Source organism: Hyaena hyaena, unplaced genomic scaffold (genome assembly GCF_003009895.1).
Source record: "Hyaena hyaena isolate Hyena2069 unplaced genomic scaffold, ASM300989v1 scaffold_102, whole genome shotgun sequence".
In the NCBI taxonomy this organism is placed as follows: domain Eukaryota; kingdom Metazoa; phylum Chordata; class Mammalia; order Carnivora; family Hyaenidae; genus Hyaena; species Hyaena hyaena.
The window spans coordinates 2,518,926-2,535,064 of NW_024080734.1; the positions used below are offsets into that span (position 1 = coordinate 2,518,926).

Genomic DNA, 16,139 nt, shown 5'->3' on the forward strand with positions numbered 1-16,139 from the left:
GATTCAACGTTTGCATACAATACCTGGTACTTAATCTACACCACCTCACCCATCCCCTCAGGTAACCATCAGTTTGTTCTCTATAATTAAGAGTCTGTTTCTTGATTTGTCTCTCTCTGTCTCTTTTCCTCTCTGCTCATTTGTTTCTTTAATTCCACATATGAGTGAAATCATATGGTATTTGACTTTCTCTGACTGACTTATTTCACTTAGCATTATACTCTCTAGCTCCCTCCATGTCACTGCAAATGGCAAGATTTCGTTCTTTCTTTTTTTTTTTTTTAATTTAATGGCTGAGTAGCCATTACTCATTCTTATGAGTAATAAGAACTGCCATTTTGCCACTACGGAATCTTCCAATCCGTGAGAACGGAATGTCTCTCCATTAATTTAGAGCTGCTTTAACTTCTGTCAACAGTGTTTTGTAGTTTCAATGTATAAACCTTGTAATTCTTTTATAAATTTATTCTTAATATTCTGTTTTGATATTATTGAGAGTGGAATTATTTCCTTAATTTCGTTTTTGGATTGTCCATGCTTAGTGTTTAGAAATACAACTGAGTTTTGGGGTGCCTGGGTGGCTTAGTCGGCTAAGCGTCCGACTTTCGCTTAGGTCATGATCTCGCGGTTCGTGGGTTCGAGCCCCGCGTCGGGCTCTGTGCTGACGGCCAGCTCGGAGCCTGGAGCCTGTTTCAGTCTGTGACTCCCTCTCTCTCTGACCCTCCCCTACTCATGCTGTCTCTCTCTCTCCTAGAAATAAATAAAAAAATTAAAAAAAAAAAAGAAATACAACTGAGTTTTGATATTGATCTTGTATCCTGGGATCTGATTAAACTCGTGTCTTATTCTAGTCAGTTTTTTTGTGGATCCCTTATGATTTTCTACAATAGAATCATGCCATTTGTGAAGCAAGGTAGTTTGACTTTTTCCTTTCCAACCTGTACACCTTTTATTATTTCCTTTTTTGCCTGCTTATACTGACCAGATCCTCCAGCAAAATGTAGGACAGAAGTGGCAAGAAAAATGTACTTGCTTTGTTCCTGATCTTAGGAGAGAGAGCATTTAGTGCTCCGTTGTTAAAGTATTTCTTGCTCTTCCTACCCTTCTCCAATCAGAGCATCTAGTGATGTAAAGCTAGAGAAATAAATACCAAAGATAAGCGAACCTAAACAGAGGAAAAGCATGCTTTTCTCCCCAACCACAGCCTCAAGTCAAACGAAATACAACCAAAAGACAGGCACCCTGTGGTTTAGAACATTCAAGGGATTGGAAGCCAGCTGCGCTGTCCAACAACAGGGGTAAGCTAACTAACTTCTGGGACATTCACACACAGTAGAATACTATGCAGCCATTTAAAGGAGGCTCAGGAGAATGTTCTTACAGCATAGGGAAATTCTTACATTACACTATTAAAGAAAAACGAAAGAGCAACAAAAATGGCACATGTGGGATGGTGTCAAAACCATGAAGAAATGCATGTAGAGAAAAAAATGGAAAGGAAACGTGTAAAAACCTTAATAATTGTTGCATCTGAGTTGAGGGATCATGGGTGGTTATTTTTCTGTTTTTACATTTCTTTGAACTACAGATAGCTTGCGGTGGCTATATTGTAGCCAGAAAAGGAAAAGAAGAAGAAGAAGAAGAAGAAGAAAACAACCCAAAGGGAAGACACGAGACACAGGGGAAGTGTAGGCATTTCTCAGACCTACCTTACAGTATTCATCAATCGGGATCAGGCGTTTGACGGCAACGTCCCGGATGTGGCTTCGTCGGAAGAGAATTTTGCCTGCAGGAAATAAAAGCACATGTGACACTGTAAGTGGGCAAGGAGAAGCTCCTAGTAGTCTTGGAGGGTGTGGATGGGGTCACCTCTGGTAGGTGTGGGTGGTATGCAAATTCCTGGCTTTCCTTAATATCCCCTGTTGGATGACCACAGGGCCGGGATGACCCCACGCATGGTCCCCCAAAGGCTTGTTCAAAGCTCAAGTGCCAGGGCTTGAGGGAGTGGGGCCCACTGGGCAAGTTCTGATGAGCTAAGGGAGGCTGGACCAGTCCTGTGGAAGGAAGGGGCTCCTACCAGATGGGGAAGGAAGGTCAGATCTGATGATCCAACTCCAGGGCTCTCTGACGGGGCGAGCAGCAGCGAGGATGCTGACGTGCCTAACCTGACCGCTCAGCCTCCTTTGGCCCTCCTTCCTTGGACACCTAGTCTAGTCTTACATTCCCCAAGCACTGCACACTCTTCAGTATCCTGTGCCTTTTGCTCTGTCTGGAATACCTTCCCCATCCCACGTCACCCACTCTCCCAGCTGGGAAACGTTTACCCACTTTATTTTTTTTTATTTTTTTTTTAAATATTTTTTATTTATTTCTAGGAGAGAGAGAGAGACAGCGTGAGCAGGGGAGGGTCAGAGAGAGAGGGAGATACAGACTCTGAAACTGGCTCCAGGCTCTGAGCTGGCAGTCAGCACAGAGCCCGACGCGGGGCTCGAACCCACGAACCGCGAGATCATGACCTAAGCGAAAGTAGACGCTTAACCGACTAAGCCACCCAGGCGCCCCACGTTTACCCACTTTAAATGGACTAAGAATTCATGTGTCTTTCTGACTGCACACATCACATTGTTGATTTACATCTTCTTTCCTACTAGTCATGGAGCTCAGCACGCAGAGGGGCAGACTGGGCCTTAGTCAATCGTGTGCACTCATGTGCACAGAAGGCACTCATGTCTGATGAATGTATAAAGGTGGATTTCGCTGGCCCACAGGACACATCCTTCCAATTCCTTACAATCGGTTCTCTGTAACAGAAGAGTTCCAAGCCTTCCTATCTCACTGAAAACGAACTGAGAATCAATTAACTACCTGCTCGGGTGTCCTGAGCACTGGATGTGGGACCAGGGCTTACAGTGTGACGTGTGGGCAGGTCACAGGCAAAGACAAGTATATAAACGATGCCACTGAGGATGTCTGGAAATATCCAAGGTGCTAAAACGTTATGGGTGAGGTTTGTTTAAAACAAATCGGTGAGGGGCCCCTGGGTGGCTTAGTCGGTCAAGAGTCCGAATCTTGCTTTCAGCTTAGGTCATGATCTCATGGTTTGTGGGATGGAGCCCAATTTGGGCTCTGCACTGAGAACACGGAGCCTGCTTGGGATTCTCTCTCTCTCTGCCCCTCCCTGCTTATACATACACACGCCTGCTCTCTCCCAAAATAAACAAACATTTAAAAAAATAAAGCAAAAAAAAAAAATACTGGGGAGTTCCCATGAGTCATGGGGAGATGGTGGCCAAGTACATGCACTGACCATTAAGACGGCTTGGCCTTACCCTTTTGGATCCGTCACACAGGGAGGGGGTGAGCAACATCAGAAATAAGACACCGACGGGGGCCGGAAAAGGTAAGGGACAGAGACAAACCCCTCTGCCGAGCTTATCAGAGTATCAAGAGGTCTCCAGGGAGAAGTCAAAGAGGAAGACACAGGGAGACCACAGCTTTTCAGATAGCAGAGTGCGGAGAGCTATGGAGAGCTTCACTCACTCCTGACCCGAGGAAGCAGGTCAGGGAGAGGCATGCGGGCCATGAGTCCGGCAGGGCGAGGAGAGCTCAACCAGCAGTCTCTGGTGAGCCTGCACAGAAGGAGCCTGGGTGAGCAGGAACAGGATAGGAGGAAGGGTGCAAAGGGTGCAAAGGAATCTTCACAACAAGACAGAATGGAAAGGGATGACGGGAAACAGCCTACTGACTTTAAGATTGGCAATGCAAGCTGGTGAGGGAGATTTGCACCCAAAGAGACGATGTGGTTAATCTAACATTTAAAACTATCTGACCGCTCGCTCTTGGGGAAAAGGGCACAATTAGGGAATTGGGTAGATATGGTCTGCCTAAGAGTGCAGGTTTTTTTTGTTGTTGTTTATTTTTGTTTGTTCGTTTTTTGCTGAATTTCCACCAATTAGAAAGAAAACAACAACCCACAGTGAAATAAAATCCATCTTCCTCATATTCCTTAAGAACAAGGAATCCTCTTTGTTTATTATGGTGACTGTTATAATTCTGCTTAATGAGTCAAGCTTCTGACATACCATGTCTATTAGGAAAGAAAAATTGAGAAGAAAATGCATCACAGGCTTCAAAGTGCTTGTCTCCAAAGGGTAGAAGACAGAGCCTTTTTGTTTTCCTTGACTTTCCCCAAATTTCCCACCATAAACATGCATTGCTTCTGGAATCAGGAAATTTGCTTGTCAGTTGGAATTAAAAAGCAAATTACGCAGCAAAGCGGGGCGGGCTTACAACCCGGCAGCCCTGCTCTGGGTCAGTTGATAGAGAACAGTCTCTACGTGAGCCCTCTGCGGGCCAGCACCCGGGGGCTGCCCTCTTGGCACTGACAGTCTGTGTGTCCCAACAGGGAGGGGCCCTGCTGACACTTTGGGTGGGGCAGGCCGTCCAAGTGTGGGGGTGTTTCCCACCCTGCAGGGCGTTTAGCATCTGTGGCCCAAATCCAGAGAAAGCACACAGCCCTCCCATCCCCTTTCCACCCCCAGTCTTAGTGATAATCAAATTAGCACCTTCGTGGGTGGTGGGTGGGACTGTTTGCAGTTTAGAGCCCTCCCCCCGGAGAATCCCTGAACCTTTAGGCAAAATACGGTATGCAGGCCTGGGAAGAGAAATCTCCTACAGCAAATGCTTCCTGCCTCTAATCGGTTTCTCAGAACTGGAGAGGAGTCCCTACCTAAAACGTTTGGTCCCGTTTTGATACAATGTGCCTTTCCGTAAATCAGAGGAAGGGTGGAGACTGGGGTGTTCAGGCCTCTTACTGGGGAGATTGTGACCTGACTGAAACCATTCACAATAGGCATGGTGCTAGCACTGGCCCACGGGAACAGCACAGGCTGGGCCTGAGAGAGAAGGACGGAGAACTCAGGCACCTTCATGGTCTCCTGGATGTGGACACAACCACAAAAGCACCACTTCTCTCCCTGTGTGGCCTCAGTGGGACAGGGGTCTCTGAGTACATGTCTGGGGACAGGAAGCCCCGCAGCAGCAGTCGCACCTGCCAAGGAGGCCACAGGCTCTGTCGTCAGAGAGGCCCTGGCCAATTCCAAGGTCATCTCTTACTGATTATGCTGCCTTGGGAAATTCATTTACCTCTCAGGTCCTCAATCTCCTTATCTGTAAAATGGGAGAGCAGCTCCTATTTCTTAGTAGTAACCTCCATGACACACCCAGCACAGGGCCTGGCCCTTCCTAGGTGCTCACAAAAAGAGAAATCACGTAAAAAAAAAAATAGGTTAGGGGTGTCTGGGTGGTCCAGTAGGTTGAGCGACGGACTTCGGCCCAGGTGAAGATCTCACAGTTTGTGGGTTCGAGCCCCGCGTCAGACTCTGTGTTGACAGCTCAGAGCCTGGAGCCTGCTCCGGATTCTGTGTCTCCCTCTCTCTCTGCCCCTCCTCTGCTCACTCTCCGTGTCTCTCTCTCAAAAATAAGTAAACATTAAAAAATTAAAAAAAAAAATAGGTTAGATAATACTGCCTTATATTTTGCAGTTAAGAGTACATGTTCTTTCCTCAACCTGCAGCTTAGTTTGTTAGGACCCATCTCCAGTGGGCTAACTCATCGTCCACCCGCAGCAGAACTGGAACGTGGCTCAGCCCCTGGGCTGTGGGGCAGAAGCATGTGGCCAGTACCTCATTGACCGGTGGCTCTGAGTGAAATGCCAGTCGGGTCTTTCTCTGCACCTGATGCCTTTCTGCGTGAGCTGCAAGGAAGGAGGGTGATCCTGAGCCTTCCCCAGCAGGCCAGCCGTCCCGGAGTAGAAAGGGTGCTTGGCGGAGAGCACAGCCTCTGGTGGGAATGGGCAGGCTTTTGTTTTCCACAGCGGTGGAAGGCCAAACTGTAAGTCTTATTTTTCAAGCCGCCTCCTCTGCCAAGTTGGCTTCCCCAGCTCTTGCTGGGATGGAAAATTGTACAGGGCTCCTTTCCCCTCCCCCCGCCTTTGTGCTAACATGAGACTTGCTTTTGTTCTGCTGACGGGGCAGTCCTGGAAGAAAACTGAGCCCGAGGAAGGGAATGGGTCTCCTGTGTCTCCTCGCCGTTGGCCTTGGCTTCGAGGAAAAGCCAAGAGGTAGGCCATGAAGGAATGTTCTAGGGGTTGGGGGCCCAACTAGACCTCTCCAAGCTGCAAGTGGGTACCCTGAGCAGGGAAAATGGGGATGAGTCTCTGAGAACAGCATTTTCCAAAGTTTGTGGGTGGAAGAGGATGATGTAACCACAAAAGCTTTCAGGGGCTTGGGAGAGGGTCGGTTCAAGTTCTTCCCCGTCCTGGGAAGTTTTTTTCAGCACTGGTTTTGCCTTTTGTCTGGTAAAGAGTTACAACTTACTGCTCTCCTTTCTTTCCCTGAAGAAAAGCCTACATTTAGAGCCCAGTTCAGCTTGAATATTCAGACTGATCATTTATGTATGACTCTCAAATATCAACACCAAGACGTTCCAAAGGAATATCCCAGGATCCTGGTTCTGACTTTGACAGAGAACCCACCAGGTCCAAGGGCGAGAAGCTTGTAAAATGCGAGTCACTGTCCCTTTTTATAGATGTAGAAACTGAGGCTCGGGGGCAGGGGATGTCATCTGCTCTAAGTCACAGAACCGGGTCTGCTGGACTTTAAAGCACTCACTGTGGAACACTGCTATTTCGCTGCTGCAGTTGGTGCACGGGGTTTTCTCCAATAGGAAACAAAAATTCCAGTGTGATTGCACACTTTCTCCGTGGAAGAACTAAAAACATTAGCTTTTTAAGGCAAATGATTCTCCCAGTGGATGGGGGACTGGCAAATACATCTACCATGTCTCTAAACCCACTTGGTGAAGCTAACATCTAGAAGAACCCAGTCGATGTGCTGCGGACTGCAGAACTCTGGAGTGGGGAGGGGAGCGTGGGCTCCTGTGTGACCCAGGGAGGCCCCCTTCATCTCTGGGCCTGCTGTCTGTCGGCAAAATGAAAAAGATTGAGAGGGCCCTCCCAGCTCTAAATATTTGTGATTTGGGGTGATTGTCAATTTGCTGATTACCTGCACATAAAAATCATAAGTGCTTGGTTGCTGCCAGTTCCGTGCCAGTCTCTTAGCTCATCCTGGTAACAGCTCTGTCATTTAAGTATGATGATTATCTCCAATTTGCAAAAGGAAATAAAACTCCGCATGGTTAAATAATTTACCGAAGGTAACTGAGTGAATGTGTGGGGCACTGGGGATTTGAACTTGGGCCATGTGACATCAGGCATGAATTCTGGGGCCAGCCATACCTGTGTTTCATCCCAGCTCTGCTATTTGTGGAAATGATTACAATTCCTCTGAGCCTAAATTTACTCATCTGTGAAATGGGCACAGGGTTATTCTGAAGACTAAAAGTGGTAATGCATGTAAAGCACTTAGCCTAGTGACTGGCCTGCAGTAGACAGCCAATGTTACTACTTGAAGCAATAACTCCTGTTCGGTAGCCCCTGTTTTTGAGCTGAAGTCTTTATGCTGTTCCTTTTCTAAGGAAATTTTTTTGGGGGAAAGGAACCCTTAATGTCTTGAGAGCAGGGACCAGCCATGATTGTATTAACTGCTCCACAGTGCCCAGAGTGGTGCTTGGCACTCAGAAGGTGCTTGGGAGCTGTGGTAGACAGGCAGACAGAATTTCTCAAATGAACCCCCAAAGAGGTCCCATTCTAGTCCCCAGAGCCCATGCATATGATGAGATCTCATTCCTGGGCTCATATTACAATACATGCCAGAGTTCACTTTAGGTGAGGGAAATTACCCTAGATTAGCTACGTAGGTATAATGTAACTGCATGAGCTCTCAAAAAAATTTTTTTAACATTTATTCATTTTTGAAGACAGAGAGAGACAAGAGTATGAGCGGGGGAGGGGCAGAAAGAAAGCGAGACACAGAATCTGAAGCAGGCTCCAGGCTCTGAGTTGTCAGCAGAGAGCCTAATGTGGGCCTCGAACTCACAGATGGCGAGATCATGACCTGAGCCGAAGTCAGAAGCCCAACCTACTGAGCCACCCAGATGCCCCGCATGAGCTCTTAAAAGCAAATGGCTTTCTCTGGTGGCAGAAGGAGAAGTCAGAGAGATTCAAAGTACAAGAAAAATTCAATGCCCTGATGACAGCTTAAAGATGGATAAGGACTATAGGAAGCCTCTGGAAACTAAAGGGGATCCCTGGCTGATAGCCAGCAAGGAAATAGGTATTTTATTTTATTTTTTAAAGTTTATTCATTTATTTTGAGAGACAGAAAGAAACAGAGAGAGGGTGCAAGCAGGAAAGGGGCAGAGAGAGAGAATCCTAAGCAGGCTCTGTGCTGTCAGTGCAGAGCCTGACTCGGGGCTTGAACCCATGAAGGAAACCGTGAGATCATGACCTAAGCTGAAGTCAAGAGTCAGATGCTTAACCAACTGAGCTACCCAGATGCCCCGGAAACAGTATTTTAGCTCTATAGCTGCAAGGAAGTGAATTCTGCCAATAGCTTGAATGCGGCTGGAAATGGATCCTGCCCCAATCCTCCAGACAAGAGCCACCTTGGACAAGATGATGACTGCAGCCTTATGAGACCCTAAACGGAGAGCCAGCAGGACCTGCCTGGCCTTCTGACCAACCGACTGTGAGATAATAAAGGAGTGTGGTTTTAAACTGCTAACTTGGTGTTAATTCATTATAAAGCAATAGCAAATTAATACTGCAGCCCTAATAAAGAAGCCACTCACTACAAAAACTTTATGAGCTCTAATTATTCTTATTTAAAATTTTTAAATGTTTTTTATTTATTTCTGAGAGAGAGAGAGACAGTGTGAGTAGGGGAGGGTCAGAGAGAGAGGCAGACAAAGAATCCAAAATAGGCTCCAAGCTCTGAGCTGGCTGTCAGCACAGAGTCTGACGTGGGGCTCGAACCCATGAACCGTGAGATCATGATCTGAGCCGAAGCCGGACGCTTAACCGACTGAGCCCCCCAGGTGCCCTTAATTATTCTCATTTTAGAGACAGAAAAAACTGAGGATCCTGGAGGTGAAATATCTTGCCTAAGTGGGTGGTGTGACATCTAACCCCAAAGCCCGTATTCTTTTCTTTTTCTTTCATAGTTTATCAAGTTGGTTTCCATATAACACCCAGTGCTCATCCCCACAAGTGCCCTCCTCCATGCCCATCATCCCCCTTCCCTTCTCCCCCACCCCCATTAGCCCTCAGTTTGTTCTCAGTATTCAAGAGTCTCTCATGGTTTGCCTCCCTCTCCCCAACTATTTTTCCCCTTCCCCTCTCCCATGGTCCTCCATTAAGTTTCTCCTAATCCACCTATACGTGCAAACATATGGTAGCTGTCCTTCTCTGCCTGACTTATTTCGCTCAGCATAACACCCTCAAGGTCCATCCATGTTACTACACATGGCCAGATTTCATTATTTCTCATTGCCATGAAGTATTCCATAGTATAAATAAACCACATCTTCTTGATCCATTCATCAATTGATGGACACTTAAGCTCTTTCCATGTTTTAGCTATTGTGGAGAGTGCTGCTATGAACATTGGGGTACATGTGCCCCTATGCGTCAGCACTCCTGTATCCCTTGGGTCAATTCCTAGCAGTGCTATTGCTGCCAAAGCCCATATTCTTAGGCACGAATTTCCACAAATGACTGGCACTCTGGTCATTGGTACTATGCCCCAAGGAAACTGAGCTGAGAGACCTGGGGGCCGTACCAGAACCCCCAGAAGCCCCTTCCGACGGCATGTGTTTCACCTACCTGGCAGAAAGGGAATGATCCGTTGTTTGGGATCCTTCTGTCCTCCTTCCATGGGAAATTTGTCCAACATCTGCATCTAAACAGGGAGAGAACAGCAAAAATGGAAGCCTTTAATATGGTACATGCATCTCTGACATTTTAAGAGAATTATGTGAAATATGTGATTTGACATATAAAGGCTCACTTTGTTCAGCTTTTCAGAAACCCAGACTAATGGGGAAGGCAATGTCAACTTGACCTAGGTTCTCCATGAAAACAGTTCTTTATGTCCACAGCCGCCATATTAGTGAAGGCTCAGAGCGGGGAGAGACTATTCTCAGTTTTCATGGGGGGTCTCTAGCCACAGGACCTGAAATGGGAACAACACCCCCGGAACCACCAGAATTCTGCTGACAGTCGGTCAATCTGTTTCCTAAGAACTGCAGGTTTTGTTAAGGAACAAACCACTGAGACTCAGCGTGGTTAGGTCTACGCTTGTGAGATCATTACACTCCCACGCACCGCTGAGATTTCCCCAGGTTGACTCCACAGAGAGATCTGTGCCCAAGCCTGTGCTAGGCACACGGGGTACAGAGATGGAAAGACTCATCGTCTAGAGAGAGACTGAAAAGGAAACTGATCATTATAGGGTAGCGTAGGCAGTACTTTCAGAGAGAGAGGGGGGTAGGCTGCTGTGGGGGTGAGGAAGGGCAGACTACCCAAGCTGAAGACTTTCACTAGCGCGATGAATGCCTCGGACTTGATACACAAAATCACAAGGACCTGCTGTTGTGGTCCTGGAGAAGTGACATACCTTGGGCCTCAACTTTTAAGTTGGCCATAATGATACCAACTTGCAGCATTATTTTATGGACTAAAGCCGGGCCATGGTAGTGACTAAGGCTGTCGTCAGATTTTTGGTTCTTCTCCTGAGCACATGGTAGATTTGTACTCCCCTCACCCTGAGGTAGGATGTGGCCAGTTAAATGTGAGCAGAAGAGACACATGTCACTTTGGGGCGGAAGAGTTATGAGCGGTGCGTGACTCACCACTCCCCACTTCCTTTTGCCATGTGACCGGCCACACTCCAGACACTGGCTTCTCTGCCACTGAGGGTCCGGAGCCCCCAGCCACCGCTGACGGACAAGCAGCCCCAGGGAGAGATGAACCCTTGTGGTAAAGAGAGGCCGTATCAGAGTGGCGTGACTGTCCTACTGGCATCTGGGCCCAGGATTCAAGTAGAGGGAAAGGGAGTCTGAAGTGTCCCAGAGCGATGGCTAGAATGTGAAGAGCCCGCCCATCATTTTACCTCAAGGGGAGAGTCACCCTGGTTTTTAAGCCGTCCCTCCAAAAGAACGAAAGCAGCTCTGAACAGCCCTGGAGGCATAAGCAGGGCTCTCGCGTAAAGGGAGGGAGAAGAGGCTGGAAGACGGCGAGAAGCAGGTTACCCGTGCCAGGCACAGACCAGATTCTTTAGACACATGCTCTCACTAAATCTTCAGAATACTCCTTCAAGGTGGACAAGATTAGCCGGGAAACTGAAGCCCAGAGAGTGGAGAAATGTGCCATGGGCCGGCGGCCAGCAAGTGGACGGGGCAGAGATGGAAGCCCATGGCTTCTGTGCCGTCACACAGCCCGCCTCTATGGTGCAGTGAAGACAACTCACACGGATGGCTCCTCAGGCTCAAGAAACGGGCGGGGGCTCCCTGCCTCCCTGGTGCTGTCTAGTGGGATGCCCCAGGGTCGGTGGGGGCCCCTCGGCTTGGCCAGCGCCCCGAAGGGCTGCCCAGAGGCCATGGTTTTATGTGTGGTTTTCCCCTGGCCCTACTCTGTGCCGTGTGGTGATGGAGAAAGGCTTGGTCCACCGTCGTTCAGCAAGTGGTGAGGCCACAGCAGGCGTGCTGGAAAAGGCGGGCTTCTTTCTTCAAATCCAGGAGCTTTTCAATGTCAGCACAAAGTAGGCTCTCAATAAAAACTGACTGAAGCAAAGAATGTTCACTGAGTAAACACTCTGGAGGAGCGCTTTACATGTTTGCTAAGTACCCTAGTTAATATTTGTGTCACTAATATTAAGTAATAATCAGTAACCACTACTAACGTTTGCTTGGCAGTTTAGTTAATAAGCCGCCTCCTACGCATGATTTTATCTGATCTTTACAATAACCCTGTGATATAAATGTATGCTCCCCATGTCATGGATAGGGGAAACTGGGGAGCAGAGAGGGGCAGCTGCCCAAGGTCGCCCAGCTGGGTGGTGGTCCAGCCAGTTCAAGTATCCTAATGTAAATCCCATTCTCTTTCCCTAAGATCACTCACAGAAGTGGCTCTGGAACATTGTGCAAATGTAACAAATCAGCCTGAGATGAAGTGACTATAATATTCTGTGCACAGGTGAACATGTTTTCTTCTGAGAAGCGGGGTGATCGATCGGTCCCAGCTGCGGAGTCTTTCAGCGATTATAGGTTTTGCCTGACACCATCTTTTTTTGTCCTTCTCAATTATATTTGTTAAGACAATGCTGAAACACCATTACAGGGAACTTGGAGGGGGGACAAAAAGGGTCTGCACCGGTAATCCATCCACCCTCTTATGCCTGGTCTCCATTCTCCCGGCTTCCTCCTGACCCCTGTCGGAATGTGCACACCAGCTAAAAAGGCTTCCCCCGATGCTTCCTACGGTCTTTAACAGTCTGCTCCGGAAGCTACTCTCTTGTCCTTTGTCTTGGCTTGCTTTTTTTTTTAACCAGACAAGCATGGCCCAAAGAACTGATGTGTCTCCCCAAGTGTTATTGATGAATTTGAGGCAGCAGAGCTGGGGTTGATGCCGCAAAGCATAACCACAAATATTACCTCCAGGGACCAGACAGCCCTGGAGTTAAATCCTGATGTCTCCTCACGTCAGCTGTGTGTCAGTGGCCAGACTCCTCACCCAGGGAGCCTGATTCACCATCTGCAGAATGAGGCCCACAGCCTGCCTGTCAGGGTCCTTATGGACATGAATGTTGAATGTGAGCCCTTTGGGGACACAGAGTACTCGACAATATATCCTCTGTCCTTGCTCTCTGTCCATAAAGAATACATTATTCTGAAAGTTCTCCGGGAATAATTAGTAGTTTGCGAGGCTGTGTTCTTCTTTAAATTTTTTAAAGTTGTATTTATTTAGAGAGAGACAGCATGAACAGGGAAGAGGCAGAGAGAGGGAGAGAGAACCCCAAGCAGGCTCTGCACCACCAGAGTGGAGCCCAGTGTGGGGCTCAAGCTCATGAATCATGAGATCATGACCTGAGCTGAAATCAAGAGTCGGACGCCCAACTGACTGAGCCACCCAGGTGCCCCAAGGCTGCGTGTTTTTAAAAACTGTGTAAAATACACTTTTTGACCATTTTAAACATACAATTAAGTGGCATTAAGCACATGCGCACTGCTGTGCAGCCATTACCACGAGCCAGCTCCAGAATTTCTTCATCCTCCTGAACTAAAACTCTATCCTCATTAAACACCAGCTCCCTATTCTGTTACCCTAGCCCCTGGCATCCATCCCTCCACTTTCTATCCAGATAGATCTACCTATTCTAGGTACTGCAGAGAACGGAACCATACAGTATTTTGTGTCTGGCTTATTTTACTCAGCATCATGTCTTCGAGGTTCATCCATGTTGTAGCAGGTGTTAGAATTTCCTTTTTCTTTTCTTTTTTTTAATGTTTATTTATATCTGAGAGGGAGAGAGAGAGAGAGAGAGAGAGAGAGCGAGCGAGCAGCAGAGGGGCAGAGAGGGAGACAGAATCTGAAGCAGGCTCCGGGCTCCAAGCTGTCAGCACAGAGCCTGACACGGGGCTTGAACTCACGAGCCATGAAATCAGGACCTGAGCCAAAATCAGACGCTTAATCGACTGGGCCACCCAGGTGCCCCTTCGTTTTTTTTTTTTAATGTTTGTTTTTGAGAGAGAGAGAGAGAGAGCACTTGAGTGTGCGAGTGTGTGAGCGGGGGAGGGGCAGAGGGAGTGGGGAACGGAGGATCTGAAGCAGACTCTGGGCTGACAGCAGAATACACAATATGAGGCTTAAATGCACAAACTGTGAGATCATGACCTCAGCCAAAGTCGGATGCTTAACTGACTAAGCCACCCAGGCACCCCAGAATTTCCTTCCTTTTTAAAGCTGAATAACGTTCCATCACAAGGTTGTGTTTTAAAGTTAGCGAAACTCCTCAGACTATCCACGGCCCCTCCCAGCCAGAGCCGGGTTGGCCAACAGAACTCTCTGGAACAATGGAAAGGTTCTGTATTTGCCTAGACCTTTATGGTCACCGCTAAGCCCTAGGCTGAGCTCTAAGATTGAGCACTTGCAATGCAGCTCTGGAGACTGAAGAATTGAACTTTTAATTTAATTTTTTTTAAAAATATTTATTTATTTATTTCTAGGAGAGAGAGATTGAGACAGCGTGAGCAGGGGAGGGTCAGAGAGAGAGGGAGATACAGACTCTGAAACAGGCTCCAGGCTCTGAGCTGGCAGTCAGCACAGAGCCCAACGCAGGGCTCGAACCCACGAACCGCGAGATCATGACCTAAGCGAAAGTCGGACGCTTAACTGACTAAGCCACCCAGGCGCCCCTGAACTTTTAATTTAATTTAATTCTTATTAATTTAAATAGTCTCACATGACTCATGCCATCACAATGGACAGTGCAGGGCTGGTCTAGAACACCCATCCTCCATATATATATGGATATAGCCATATCCAGGTTTATTTCACTTTACCACCCTGTCAATGGCAACTACAGTCTACGACTATTTGCAAGGACAGACGATCGGAGGCGGGAGCTATTTTGCTTTTGGTCTTAGTGTGTCCAGGTTTACAGGCTTCTCTCACCCCCTGGCCCCATTCCAGACGCTCTGTGGGGACCCCCAGACCCAGGCTGTCTGCAGCAGCAGGACCAGAAGCATGCCAGGCCAAGTCCCCCTGTGGACGGCTATCCTCGGGAACTAGAAAATCCATGCCCCTCCCCCCCGGGTAATACAAGGGAGTGGTGATCAGGGTGAGGAGGGCTGGAAACCAAGGAGGAAAGTGAGTCAGTCTGAGGGGCGGGGAGGGACAGGGAGCCACGTCAAGTGGCTACACTGCAGGCCTCCAAGGGGGATGAGAGAACCCTCTGTCAGCAGTTTTCGAGACATCAGCTTGTGGTAGAGAGAAAGGAGATGCGGCATCCAAGGAAAACAGCATGGAGGCTGGCGTGGAGGGCCACACGTGGTTTGTGTTAATGGCAGACTGGCCTTGGAGGGCTTTCCTCCCTCGATATCATGAAGCCTCACAACCTAGAAGCGCCGGAGGAGGCCACGGAGACTGGCCTGTGCAGTTGCTGGCTGGCCGGGAGCCACGTGGTCCTCACAGCAGGACGCAGCCTGCCTGGACCTGGGTGCCATGGCTCGTTGTCTTTGGGGATTCTGTCCCCTCGAGCAGCTGGTCTAGATGTAAGCATGCTCTGGCGTCCCGCTGGACACGTGGGGCCTGCCTCCCGTCCCTCAGCTGACTTCCGTACCGGTCTGCCCACCCTTTGGCCTGCCCTCCCCCTTCCCCCCACTCCACTGGGCTGTGCTAGGTACCTGGCATACAACAGTGAAAAGAGGGGAGGGATGAATGAATGAATGAATGAATGAGTAAAAAGGGGGTTCTCTGGTTTGGCCAGCCCTTGTCCAGGAGAGGGGAAATCATATGCTCCAGGTGGCAGCAACAGGACCTGGACCGGGACTGAGACGGCTGACCAACACAGCCTTGCCTCCTTCTACTTTAGAAATGCAGAACTGCTAACTGTGTGGAAAAGGGCAACTACGGTACTGTCTAAGCCACACACCGCCGAGATGGGAAGAGCTCTTCAGACTGGAAGGGAGAAAGATTCTACGAGATCATGACCCGAGCCGAAGTCAGACACCCAACCGACTGAGCCCCCCAGGCGCCCCGAGAGAGACTCTATTAAGTGTGTGCAGCCTGCAGGAGGCACGCTGCAATTTCAGAAGGTGATGTCTGTGGGAAGGAGTGCATCTGAACACCAGGCCAAGGCAGCATTTGACAAATAATGGCTGGCGGGCTCCTGGGCCAGCTGTTGGCTGGGACTTTGCTGGGAAGCCTTCCCCGGCTGGGCAAGGCTGGGAACTCTTCGGTTCTGCCACCCCTTTACCTGACCCCCCGAAAAGACCAGAAAAACACTCCCTTCCCTTTGGCCTCTGGGGTGGAGCGTGGGGGCTTCTGGGCAGACAGTCCCCAAAAGCTCAGAAGTGCACCTGGGGCTGTTAAACTCTCAGAAGGAGGGCAGCCAGTCCTGTCTCAGTCACAACAGGAACAAATGACTTTGTTGTGTGACTTGGGACAGCCTCTCCCATCT

The 16,139-nt window shown here is 48.6% G+C and overlaps 1 protein-coding gene across 2 annotated transcripts in view; it reads right to left on the reverse strand.

The window, feature by feature from the left end:
• Nucleotides 1-16,139, reverse strand: part of SH3PXD2B (SH3 and PX domains 2B) — a 98,779-nt gene that overhangs the window by 45,002 nt on the left and 37,638 nt on the right. For both annotated transcript variants that reach the window (XM_039235752.1, XM_039235753.1), the window contains exons 3-4: nucleotides 9,785-9,860; nucleotides 1,710-1,786 (exon numbers count right to left, since the gene is read on the reverse strand). In XM_039235752.1, coding sequence (XP_039091683.1) covers nucleotides 1,710-1,786; nucleotides 9,785-9,860 — 153 coding nt within the window. The remainder of the gene's footprint in view (nucleotides 1-1,709; nucleotides 1,787-9,784; nucleotides 9,861-16,139) is intronic.